At 33.5% G+C, this 13,774-nt stretch overlaps 1 protein-coding gene across 4 annotated transcripts in view; it reads left to right on the top strand.

The window, feature by feature from the left end:
- Positions 1 to 13,774, top strand: part of LOC132737868 (mitogen-activated protein kinase kinase kinase 4-like) — a 36,140-nt gene that overhangs the window by 13,414 nt on the left and 8,952 nt on the right. Inside the window, exons 12-19 of one of the 4 annotated variants that reach the window (XM_060725233.1) lie at positions 181 to 314; positions 864 to 945; positions 1,284 to 1,353; positions 5,345 to 5,530; positions 6,149 to 6,208; positions 7,070 to 7,165; positions 11,541 to 11,750; positions 12,517 to 12,587. In XM_060725233.1, the coding sequence (XP_060581216.1) occupies positions 181 to 314; positions 864 to 945; positions 1,284 to 1,353; positions 5,345 to 5,530; positions 6,149 to 6,208; positions 7,070 to 7,165; positions 11,541 to 11,750; positions 12,517 to 12,587 (909 nt within the window). Of the gene's footprint in view, positions 1 to 180; positions 315 to 863; positions 946 to 1,283; positions 1,354 to 5,344; positions 5,531 to 6,148; positions 6,209 to 7,069; positions 7,166 to 11,048; positions 11,159 to 11,540; positions 11,751 to 12,516; positions 12,588 to 13,774 lie in introns of those variants that run through there. The other 3 variants (XM_060725234.1, XM_060725237.1, XM_060725238.1) reach the window with 3 other exon arrangements.

Here is a 13,774-nt window from a genome sequence, read left to right as displayed (position 1 = left end):
CTTAAGTTCTGTTTAAGCTGTGTTATTCATTTGTTTTTGTGGACTTGAGTTCCGTGTTGTTTCAAGTTTGTCTAGTATAACATTGAGCAGATATTAAAGATATGATTTTTTTTACTGTTTATAGGTCATATATCTACCCATTGATAATATTATGTATTGATAAGAGTAATTTATTTACAGTATATGAAGGAGGTGACAAGACTCGTGTCTGGGGAAACTAGACATAAACTTGGGCGTGGTCTCATGCATTTTGCCAAAGATTGGATGAAGTTTGTATCAGAGAAATGTGAGAGGGGTAGAGGTATGAGGCCAAGGTAGGTTACCATACATTTGATTTAACCTTGTAGATAATTTGTCACTGCACATAGATATAAGAAGATTAATTGTAATATTCTAAGAAATTGTAACATTCTAAGAAAAGTTTTGATTTGCAGAATAATCTAATGGACTATCATGGTACATTTTATCTAACATTTAATAGGTATTCCATAGTATTGCTTGTATGTGGTAATTCATAGTGTTGTTTTCTCTTTATTAAAAAATACATCTGGAAAAGCTTTCATTTCTATTTTAAATATTTGTCAGTTTTGTTAAGACTAAAATTTTAATGTACTTTATTAGCCTCATTAATATTTAACACTGATCCTACTTTGCAGTTTGTACTGCTGACATGATACACAAGAATCTCATGTAATGGTTCTAACATAAGTACATTTTGTCTATGAATGATATATACAAACTAAAACTAGAATCTGCGGCCTTCTTATTTAGTGAAGGTAAAAAACATTCATTTAACTGTAAAAACATTGCTTTTACACTAGACAAATGAAGGTAAATTATTAGACTTGTATATATTATTTCAGGTGGGCCAATCAAGGTTTAGACTTCCTACTGATTGCATGTGAGCCAAAGATACTTGCTGTTTTAACTGAGGAGGAGTATAAGGTATAGCTTGCAGTTATTCAATACAATATTAGTGGTTTAGGTGATTGCCTCCTAACCCTTCTTTGGTTTCCTCATATTTCACCAGTTCTGGCAAATTTAAAAAAAGTTGACTTAAAAATATTTCAAATCAGCAACATGCATTTTAACTGTTGGCCTTAAACTATATATTTAACAATAATGTATTGGTACTATATCATCAGTCACTCAGGTCATTTCTTACTTTTAAAGTTTGCCTTATTGCTACTTGTATCATATCTTGAAATGTTTAAATATAACAAACATACGGTTATATATTACATGTAAATTAAGTAAAATAAACTTGAGTTATGTTATTGCAGGACCTCCAAGAAAGTTTGAATGAATTTATCACACATCTTATTGGTCATGCTGAGAAGGCAAGTTATGGCGGTAAGTTCTATATACTTATTAGTCCCCTACCGGTTTACCGGAGGGGACTTTAGGTTTACCCTCCGTCCGTCTGTCCGTCAGTCCGTCTGTCCGTCCGTCAGTCCGTCCGTCCATAAAACTGGATCCAGTGATAACGCAAAAAGTACTGAAAATATTTTAATGAAACTTGATATATGGATAGATGGCAGTATGGAGATTATGCACGTCTTTTTCTTTTCTTCCTATGTTGAAAATTCTGGTTGCTATGGCAACAAATAGACTGAAAATATGGCAAATTTTACACATAACCTGGATCCCGCGATAACGCAAAAAGTACTGAAAATATTTTAATGAAACTTGATATATGGATAGATGGCAGTATAGAGATTATGCACGTCTTTTTCTTTTCTTCCTACGTTGAAAATTCTGGTTGCTATGGCAACAAATAGACTGAAAATATGGCAAATTTTACACATAACCTGGATCCCGCGATAACGCAAAAAGTACTGAAAATATTTTAATGAAACTTGATATATGGATAGATGGCAGTATAGAGATTATGCACGTCTTTTTAGCTCACCTGTCACAAAGTGACAGGGTGAGCTTTTGTGATCGCTTTTCGTCCGGCGTCCGTCCGTCCGTCCGTCGTCCGTCCGTCGTCCGTCCGTAAACTTTTGCTTTAAATGACATCTCCTCATAAACCACTGAGCCAATTTCATCCAAACTTCACAGGAATGTTCCTTTGGTGGTCACCTTTAAAAATTGTTCAAAAAATTTAATTCCATACAGAACTCTGGTTGCCATGGCAACCGAAAGAAAAATCTTTAAATATCTTCTTTTAAACAACCCTAAGAGCTAGAGCTTAGATATTTGGCATGAAACATCTTCTAATGAGTGTCTACCAAGTTTGTTCAAATAAAAGCCCTGGGGTCAAAATTGGCCCCGCCCCAGGGGGTCATAGATTTTCCCTATATGCATATAGTAAAAACTTAAAAAAATCTTCTTTTAAAGAACCCAAAGAGCTAGAGCTAAGATATTTGGCATGAAACATCTTCTAGTGAGTGTCTACCAAGTTTGTTCAAATAAAAGCCCTGGGGTCAAAATTGGCCCCGCCCCGGGGGGTCATTGATTTTCCCTATATGCATATAGTAAAAACTTAAAAAATCTTCTTTTAAAGAACTGTAAGAGCTAGAGCTTAGATATTTGGCATGAAACATCTTCTAGTGAATGTCTACCAAGTTTGTTCAAATAAAAACCCTGGGGTCAAAATTGGCCCCGCCCCAGGGGGTCATTGATTTTCCCTATATGCATATAGTAAAAACTTAAAAAATCTTCTTTTAAAGAACCCAAAGAGCTAGAGCTAAGATATTTGGCATGAAACATCTTCTAGTGAGTGTCTACCAAGTTTGTTCAAATAAAAGCCCTGGGGTCAAAATTGGCCCCGCCCCGGGGGGTCATTGATTTTCCCTATATGCATATAGTAAAAACTTAAAAAATCTTCTTTTAAAGAACTGTAAGAGCTAGAGCTTAGATATTTGACATGAAACATCTTCTAGTGAATGTCTACCAAGTTTGTTCAAATAAAAACCCTGGGGTCAAAATTGGCCCCGCCCCAGGGGGTCATTGATTTTCCCTATATGCATATAGTAAAAACTTAAAAAATCTTCTTTTAAAGAACCCAAAGAGCTAGAGCTAAGATATTTGGCATGAAACATCTTCTAGTGAGTGTCTACCAAGTTTGTTCAAATAAAAGCCCTGGGGTCAAAATTGGACCCGCCCCGGGGGGTCATTGATTTTCCCTATATGCATATAGTAAAAACTTAAAAAATCTTCTTTTAAAGAACTGTAAGAGCTAGAGCTTAGATATTTGGCATGAAACATCTTCTAGTGAATGTCTACCAAGTTTGTTCAAATAAAAACCCTGGGGTCAAAATTGGCCCCGCCCCAGGGGGTCATTGATTTTCCCTATATGCATATAGTAAAAACTTAAAAAATCTTCTTTTAAAGAACCTTAAGAGCTAGAGCTTAGATATTTGGCATGAAACATCTTCTAGTGAATGTCTATCAAGTTTGTTGAAATAAAAGCCCTTGGGTGAAAATTGGCCCCGCCCCAGGGGGTCATTGATTTTCCCTATATGCATATAGTAAAAACTTAAAAAATCTTCTTTTAAAGAACCCAAAGAGCTAGAGCTAAGATATTTGGCATGAAACATGTTCTAATGGGTGTCTACCAAGTATGTTCAAATAAAAGCCCTGGGGTCAAAACTGGCCCGCCCCGGGGGTCATTGATTTTCCTTATATGTGTATAGCAAAAACTTAAAAATCTTCTTTGAAAAAACCCAAATAGCTAGAGTTTAGATATTAAGCATAAAACATCTTTAAGTAAATATCTACAAAGTTTGTTCAAATAAAAGCCCGGGGGTCAAAACTGGCCCTGCCCCAGGGGTGTCATTGTTTTTAACTATATGTGTATAGTAAAAACTTAAAAAATCTTCTTTTAAAAAACCCAATGAGCTAGAACTTAGATGTTTAGCATGAAACATCTTCTTATGGGTATCTACCAAGTTTGTTGAAATAAACAAATAAAAGCCCTTGGGTAAAAATTGGCCCGGGGGGGCCTATATACAGGTGAGCGACCTCAGGGCCATCATGGCCCTCTTGTTCTTTTCTTCCTACGTTGAAAATTCTGGTTGCTATGGCAACAAATAGACTGAAAATATGGCAAATTTTACACATAACCTGGATCCAGTGATAACGCAAAAAGTACTAAAAATTTTTTTATGAAACTTGATATATGGATAGATGGCAGTATGGAAATTATGCACATCCTTTTCTTATCTTTCTATGTTGAAAATTCTGGTTGCTATGGCAACAAATAGACTGAATTTCAAGATTTCTGATTCTAGTTTTTAAGTTTTTTCACTATAAGTTCTTTATTTCTTAAGGTATTTTCTTCAAACTTTAAATATAAGTTGCTTGTCATCAACCACATCATATGTGACAAGGTTTACAACTCTAGCACAAAATTTATCAGAATTACCTCCCTTGAACTTAAAATTTTCATAAAAAAAACATTGTTTTTTTTTAATAACTTCTTTTTCTGAATGTATCTACTTCAAACTTCATATAAATGTTTCTTATTATCACTCAACATTTGTGAGTGTTCAATACTCTAGCAAGACTATTTCCAGAATTATGCCCCTTTTGAACTTAGACTTTTTTTTTGAGAAATTGGTAATTTTTACTCCAACTTCTTCAATCATGATAGGATTTTAAAAATGTTATATTTTGATAACAGGGATGTTTAAAAAATAACTTTAGAGTGTCCTTCAGTCCGTATGTCTGTACATAAAAACTGTTTCCTGTGATCACTTTTAAAGAACTTTTTCAACAAATTTACTTAAAATAGGAACATGTGAATGGCCATGATGGCCCTTCAGAATGTTGCTTGGGCTCTTACCGGTAGGGGACTTATGGATTGCTTGCAATACTATGATAATTGCTTGTTTAAAAATGAAATGACTGGTTGACAGAGACACAGATAGTGCATCTCAAAATGTTAGTACTGAAAGCAATTAGCTATTGCTGGTAGATCATGTTTAACTATGGAGTAAAAGCTTATGAATTGACATCTTTCTTGCCCTCAAGAAAAGAATGAGACATGTTAGTACCAGAAAGGTTGAGGAGGCTGTTTTTGAATTGTTTAAATGTGCGAGGTCACATAATATGCATTTAATTGAAGTTACAATAAACTGTAGGATTCAAAACATATTTTCTCCAATTTTTTCCCTATATTAATCAAACACTTCCATGTTCTGTTTTTAAGTTTTTTCCTGTCGGAAATAACGATATCTGGTTATAACGATATATATTTGCACTTTTAATATTTTAATTTTCCATTTTAATTTTCCTTAAGAGGTTTGATTTTGAATTAGAAGATTTTCAGATACAATCATAAATATCATAACAGTTTAGAATATTTTAAAGCTATTATCTTGTTGTTATAATTTAGGATCACCTTCAATCAGAGGCTCAAGTGCGGCATCTGGTGACAACTATATTATGCGTCAGCAGTATAGCCGATATCCTTCCTGGCCAGCTTCTCACTTAGAAGGCAAGATGCCGCGATCTCAATCCTCCAAATCAGTCCAGGAGAACCCCACTAGTCCCCAGTCTGCCCCAGCGGCTTCTCTGTCTCGTAAGTATATTAGCTATTTTTCTATGAGATTGTAAATGGCCACAGACAAAGATATTGCTGCTTTGCTGAAACGGCAACTAAAAGTACTCATTTAACTGGGAAAAAAATCATTGTTCTCCAATCATGCTTTGATTTATTTTAAACGTTTTTATGCCAAAATATTCATAAACCTTAAAATAATATATTTTTAGAAGAGAATAAACAATTACCGATTTCAATGTCCAATTAGTCTTCATACTTTATAAACCATTTGTGTATTAAATCATTTGTGTATAATGACAATACCTGGATTGTAGTGCAAGCCTATGATAATGGTATTTTATCAAGACACTATTGAAATAGCACTGTTGTCTCGATTTCATTTATATCATGTTACTGTTTCCATAATAGTGAATAGTTCGATCCATTCAAAGAAATGTTTTATCGAGAATCTGTGAATATATGTCTATATAACACCACTGTTTTGATAGTATATTCTATTATTAACATAAGGTTGAAAGAAAAAGTTTTTTCATTACTGAATTAAAAGGAAACAAGGAAATAATTTTGTTGATCGTAACTATTTCGAATATAAAATATTTGACTCACAATTTAACTATTAATTGTTTGTACCACTAGCCCTTAGAGTGATTCACTCCGTACCATCTCTGGACAATGGGGACATACCCGAGTCCCCAGGTAATACCCTTATCACCCTTATATTGTGACCTGTTTTAGCTTGGTACTGTGTGATTGTGTGTGTATGTGTGTGTGTGTGTCCCACTGATTTGCTTCCTAATCAAGAGCACATGCTATGTAAAGTTGACATTACATCTGGTATATTTGGTATTCACACTTTTCATACATTTTTGCCTTGCCTGAACTCACTATAGTTGCCTATCTTAGACTGAAGTTTTTCGTTAAGAGCATATACTAGGATATTGAACATATATCTTCTGCACAATGAGTTACAATATACCTGACAGCACAGATATCGTCACAGTTTATGTTATGTGTAACTGAGTGTTGTACTTGACTAGTGTTGTCTTGAAAAATAAGGTTTAATGTATCATACATATGTATATTTCCCTGTATAAAATACTTATTTCAACATTTTTATGAATGTTTCTGACAAAAATGAGACTAAAACTTCACTGCAGAAGTTTCTCAAGTGTGAATGTTATTAGCTTTAATTTTACAATCTTTTGCAGCGGGACTTGTAATCTTGTTTTCCTTGCTGCATTGAAATGATTGCAAATGATTCTTTAACATACATTGTCTTTAATTCAGACTTCTCAGTCAGCAAGCATATCATCATGTCCTTAAAAACATCTGGTCTAGGTTTCCTTCCTAGAAGGTCATAAACAGTAAATATCTGCGTTCAGAATGTCTTTAATCTTTTCATTTCAGTTGAACTCATAAGGCTGTTACATTTTCATTTGCCATAGATCTCTTTTCAGTATTCTCTTAATGTTTTTCATTTTTCTCATATCATGTTATTTTAATTTAGACTTTTTAATGTTAACACTGATCATTAATGCATGCCCCACTTGCTATTAGGCAACAAGAAGCGTGTGTCAGATACTAACCTTGAAGTTGACCTTCATGATGGAGAAGATGGTGGTATAGTCATGGATGTGCACAGGCGCCATAGAGGTAATGTCACACACCAAATGTGTCATCATTCTTTTATAGTATTAATTTGTAGTAATTTTATCAGTTTACTATTCACTTTCAGGACTAGACATTAATGAGTATTTGTTGCAAATGAAATTAAAAACAAGTTGATATTACACAGCATCTAAAAAGGTTAAAGTTGTTGACTTAACATCATTTGCCCCTCAGCAATGTTGGTTTGTATCTCACTTGGGACTTTGAATTCTTTCATTTGTGGATGCTGTATAACTGGCTTAACTCTGGTTGTTGGCTGTTGGCAGCTGATTCTACACATTCAACCAGTGTAGACTATGATCAGCACAGAACAGACTGTCAATGGTCTGCATTGTTCATTATTAAGTTTAGATTTCCCTAAAAATGATAAATAGTTAATATGGACAAGTCCATCTCTGAAATTTTAGTGTCAAAGAGTTAAAGAAGGTTTATGATCTTACTCTGGTGTTAACTTGTGCCTGAAATAGCCTAATGAGGGGCGCCTGAGGTATACTAGTAAAGCACTTTATCTGTCAGATCATCTTTACATGTGATTTATATGATTTAAAGAAAAAAAAGGAAAAGAAAAAACTCTTAGCTTATGAGTGGCTGACTTGTCTGCACAATTACTCAGACCTTTATTCTATTTTGAATTAAACCTACAAAAGATAAAATTAAAACATAATTATGTAATTAAGGCAGTTTGCTATCTCTAAATCTTTATCACTATAATGACCTTTTTATTTCATAAACAAACAAAATAATTATTATTTTATATTAAGCATCCAATGTTCAAATAAATATTTAATGTCTAGTTCTAGTTTAAATACATTTTGTCTTTCTTACACATGCTTTGCTGCCATATCTTTAACATACCAATTCATTTCAAGTTTGCCTTCAATGCTATCTAACAGTTAAAATAATTTCCTAGCTCTTGTCTTATGATAAAGGTTGGAAATATTTTTAGATTTTGCTTTAAAATTTGGTGAAACGTCCAAGTTTTTATTTTATGTTGCAAAGTTAGGTGTAGTCCACTCAGCTATTTTTATCCGCCGCCGATAGATCTGCCTTTCGTCCGTCCGTCCATCCGTCTGTCCGAATTTCGTTTCCGGACTAGTTCTCTGCAACTACTGGCTGGAATTCAACGAAACTTTATGTCCCTTGATTATTTGTGCAGTATGCAAATACAGCAAAAATCGTTTCCGTGCTACTTCTCTGTAACTACTGGCTGGAATTCTACAAAACTTTATGGGAACCTTCAATACCAAGAGGAGATGTGCATATAGTCGCCTTGTTCCGGTCAGACACTTTAACTCAGAGTTTTGGCCCTTGATTAGTTATGTAGTATTCATATAGAGCAATATTGCTATTTCTTTGCAACTGCTGTATTAATTTCAACAAAACTTTATGGCAACCATGGATACACAAAGGCAATTTACATCTCATTGGCATGTCCAGATATTACTATCTAACACAGAGTTATGGCTCTGTTATTGCCCTGAACATTTATCAAGTACAAAGAATATTACTGTTTATGCCATGATAAATGTATAAATATAGCCTTATGTCTTCAGTTGTTGTGTTAGTAATAACCAGTACTCGGCGGGGGATATAAATTCAACGAATTTGCTTGTTTATCTCAAGTCTGCCATGCTGCTTTTCAGTTCAGCTTGGAATAAACTAAATAGAAAGCTTGACTATAAGTACAAATGATTTGTCCAATAAATTACAAGTTTAAGCATCTTATTTATATTTGCATGTGATCATTTTGTGCCTGAAATTAGCATGTTTTTGTTCTACAGTGTTGCATGATTAATATATAAATATTGTATTGTTGATATGTTCTACCCAATTTATATTACATTTAAGTGATTGCATTGAGGTGTTTTTTTGGTGTTACAGAACGGAAAATTATTTTTCAAGATTATTGTTCCATTTGATGTAGGTCTAGGTCAATGACTTGTGTGCAAAATTTCACATCAGTTGCTCACTCAGGCTCTGATTTTCCAAAATGGTTATCTAATTGTGTAAAATGATGCAAAATTGAAAAGCATTGCAACACTTTAAACTCAAACTGGGTTAAAATAGCACAAAAATATGATTTATTCTGAGTATATTTTTAAATATGTTTTACATATCTCTCTGTTTAATCTCAGTTGATCTGTGTAAGAAATTCAAATTTTATGTTTTTAGGCTTTTTGACCCAAGTGGAGTTCCTTTAAAATTACACAACTTCAGAAACTTATTACATTTATAGATAATGTTTTGATATTTTCTTGACATAAAAAATCTAAACTTTTTTAATTTTTGAAAAGGGGCAATTAAAATAAAAGATACTTTCAAGATTACATGTACCTTGGTCTATATTCTTAATGTTCTTCTTTTGATAATCATCTTATTAATGGAATCGTTTACCTAACATGGCATATATATATACATGATAAGGGAAATTGCTGACTACAGAGTATTATATTGGATTTTCATTCATTATGTTCTTACTCTTATTAAATGCATAGTCAACATAGAGCATACTGTTTTTATTGACATCTCAACTAAGAAATTCAGTAAAGTATCTAAGTCTAATCATGTTTCTTTAACATATATTTTTGTTTTAGAAGTGTATAAATCTATATCTTATGAAATATTTTAATAAAATTTATCAACAGTAAAATTATATTGGTTCCATTATTATATGGTTGATTCCCGAAAAAGTTGTAACATAGAATGTCTCTGTTATTTAATACACATGAATAATGTATGTAAAAAGAATAAAATGTTCCAGAACCAAATATTATTTTGCTATTTTAAGCAGGGTTTTATCCGTTTAGCAATGATTTTTGTGCATGCGCCATTTGCTTTTAAGGCAATAAATTACCATATTTATTTCATACAAGCATTCTGGAATTATACTTTTTTAAAACTCAAACAATAATTTTTTCATCAGTTATATAGCTTTTTTATACACTTATAAAAAAAATATTGAATGGAGAGTTTATTTATTATCCATGGATACCACTTCTAAATGAATGCAGAGCTTTATGAATTTAGTCATTTTAAGTTATATTTCAATGTTTGTAATTGTCAGTCAGGTTCTTACTGAAATGTAGGACACTTTTTATATGTTACATTTTAGTGGGTATTATATCTGTTAAAGACAAATCATTTAGAACATAATTGATAATTAAAGTATGAACTTCTCAACTCCATTAAATTTCAAAGAAGATGTAATAACTTTTATAATTATCAGAGAAATGTTCATGAGATGAAATATTTTATGATGTCAGGTTCAGACAGCGCTCTGTGCAGTAGTCATAATGTGTTCATGTTTTATGATGTCAGGTTCAGACAGCGCCCTGTGCAGTAGTCATAATGTGTTTATGTTTTATGATGTCAGGTTCAGACAGCGCCCTGTACAGTAGTCATAATGTGTTCATGTTTTATGATGTCAGGTTCAGACAGCGCCCAGTGCAGTAGTCATAATGTGTTCATGTTTTATGATGTCAGGTTCAGACAGCGCCCTGTGCAGTAGTCATAATGTGTTCATGTTTTATGATGTCAGGTTCAGACAGCGCCCTGTATAGTAGTCATAATGTGTTCATGTTTTATGATGTCAGGTTCAGACAGCGCCCCTTGCAGTAGTCATAATGTGTTCATGTTTTATGATGTCAGGTTCAGACAGCGCCCTGTACAGTAGTCATAATGTGTTCATGTTTTATGATGTCAGGTTCAGACAGCGCCCTGTATAGTAGTCATAATGTGTTCATGTTTTATGATGTCAGGTTCAGACAGCGCCCTGTACAGTAGTCATAATGTGTTCATGTTTTATGATGTCAGGTACAGACAGCGCCCTGTGCAGTAGTCATAATGTGTTTATGTTTTATGATGTCAGGTTCAGACAGTGCCCTGTGCAGTAGTCATAATGTGTTTATGTTTTATGATATCAGGTTCAGACAGCGCCCTGTGCAGTAGTCATAATGTGTTCATGTTTTATGATGTCAGGTTCAGACAGCGCCCTGTGCAGTAGTCATAAATGTGTATTTTATGATGTCAGGTTCAGACAGCGCCCTGTGCAGTAGTCATAATGTGTTCATGTTTTATGATGTCAGGTTCAGACAGCGCCCTGTGCAGTAGTCATAATGTGTTCATGTTTTATGATGTCAGGTTCAGACAGCGCCCTGTGCAGTAGTCATAATGTGTTCATGTTTTATGATGTCAGGTTCAGACAGCGCCCTGTGCAGTAGTCATAATGTGTTCATGTTTTATGATGTCAGGTTCAGACAGCGCCCTGTGCAGTAGTCATAATGTGTTCATATTTTATGATGTCAGGTTCAGACAGCGCCCTGTGCAGTAGTCATAATGTGTTCATGTTTTATGATGTCAGGTTCAGACAGCGCCCTGTGCAGTAGTCATAATGTGTTCAGCTATAAGCCACATACTCGTATTGTGGCGGCAATAAATAAGATAGAGGAGGAGAGAAATAAACGTCTACGTGAACAACGGGTCATCGGTTCTGTGACAAAACATAAAGAAGTCAGTTACCATATCAACACTAGAAAAGTCAACTTCCACTGGCAGAAAGGCAATAAAATTGGTATGTCGATATTTTATATGAACTCGCATAACTATAATATGAAAGTTTAAATTTGCTTTGGCTGGACCAAACTTTTTACATTATAATATCTACAGTATATAAAGGTCATGATAAAATCTTAATAAGTCATTATAATATTAAGTAATCAATGCAGTAGTGGCAGTGTGGCAGAGTGGTTAGTGTGTCTTACTAGTAATCTAAGAATTGCTGGCCAAGTGGGTTCAAACCCAGTTAGGGTCAAGACATTATTTCCAGTAATAAGCTTTGTACTACAGTGCTTAGTACTGGTTGGTTCCAAGAAAAGATTTGTGTTTCAATAAGCTTATAGCTTCCAAAACAAACTAAAACTTTGTATAAAAGTATGCATTATAACAATAGCCACAAACTCCACTCCTGAAATAAGCAAGCTTATATGAAGACCTGGGTTGGTATTGCATTTGGACCCCCTTGGATCTAGGTCAAGGTCGACATTACTAAAAGTAGAAAAATGGTTTCTGGACAATAACTAGAGTTAGGAATGAGATATTGTAATCAAACTTTATGAAAAGCAAGCTTATTTGGAGACCCCAGTTGGGATTACAATTAATTGAAATATTTCTTTGTACACAGTTGATAGTTTGTGTTCAAATTTTTCTTCAGACTACTTATTTTTCAGAAAGTCAAAGTTGCTGGTGGGGCTATTAATCACCTTCAGTGATAGGTCTAGTTTGTTTTAATCATTATGTACATTATGTATTATTGATAAGAATCTTGTTTTATACATCAGGTGAAGGTCAGTTTGGTAAGGTGTATTCTGCTGTCAATATGGACACTGGTGAACTAATGGCCATGAAGGAGGTTTGTATTGTTGAATGCTGTGATGCATCCTTTAACTTTAAATTTTCACTTGGTGTTTTACTGTTTCACACTTCATAATCACAGAATATTTTGAGCTTATTGTCCAGGATAATTGTTTGTGAATTTTCTCTTTGTTCTATATTATTATGATACTTGGTGAATATTTATTTTGGAGAAAATCTTCAAATGCAAACAAATTCTTTTTCTACAGTGTTAAGAGATAAGAAATTTTCCCATTGAAATTAATTTAAATGGAGATAAAGGACTATAGGTATATTTCCATTTTAAGCTTTGAAGAATAGGGAGAGCTTTTGTATTCACCCAGGTATCTGCATTGGCGTCGGCGTCCGTGTCCAGATTTCAGATTAAAGTTTTGGTGCAGTAAAATATTTTTCACTATAACTTTGTCATTTTTTAAGGTATCAACTTCAATATTCAAATATATGTTCCTTATCATCAACCACATCTTATGTGACAAGGTTGAAAGAATTATCTCCCCATAAACTTAAAATATTTTACTAGAAAAATGTTTTTACTATGACTTTTTTAGTTTTAAAGGTATCTACCTCAAACTTCAAATACTTGTTCCATATCATCAATTACATTTTATGTGACAATGTTCATAACTCTTGAAGCAATATTTACAGATTTCTCTCTCTTTGAACTTTGGATTTTCTTTAAGAAATACTATATATAACTTCTTTACTTTTTAAGGTATCTACTTCAGACTTCAAACATATATTTCTTATCATTACACACATGTTGTGTGACAAGGTTCATAACTCTAGTGAGACTATTTCTAGAATTATTTCCCTTGATCTTGGAATTTATGTTAACAATGTTATTTTTTTACTATAACTTAAAACATAATTATACATAATTGATTTTTCTTTCATAGTTTTGTCTTCCTTACTGCGTCCAGTATTTTATTAGTCGAGCTTCGCTGTCTCCTGTGACAGCTCTTGTTTAGTACAAGTTGTTATCTCCAAAACTACAAAAGGGAATGGCTTGAAACTTAACAAACTTATTTGAGAGCATAATACTATGCCACTGTCAAAGGCCCATACCTTGATAGAATTATGATCCTTATTGAACTTTACATTATCCAGGGCCTTGTTTTTCTATCAAGCTCTGAAAGTTGTCAAGTACACAGTCCTACCGACAGCTCTTTATTTTGTAATTTTATA

The sequence above is a fragment of the Ruditapes philippinarum genome, unplaced genomic scaffold (assembly GCF_026571515.1).
Source record: "Ruditapes philippinarum isolate M1 unplaced genomic scaffold, ASM2657151v2 ctg2226_1_1_1_1, whole genome shotgun sequence".
Lineage (NCBI taxonomy): Eukaryota > Metazoa > Mollusca > Bivalvia > Venerida > Veneridae > Ruditapes > Ruditapes philippinarum.
This window is presented reverse-complemented; position numbering and strand designations above follow the sequence as displayed.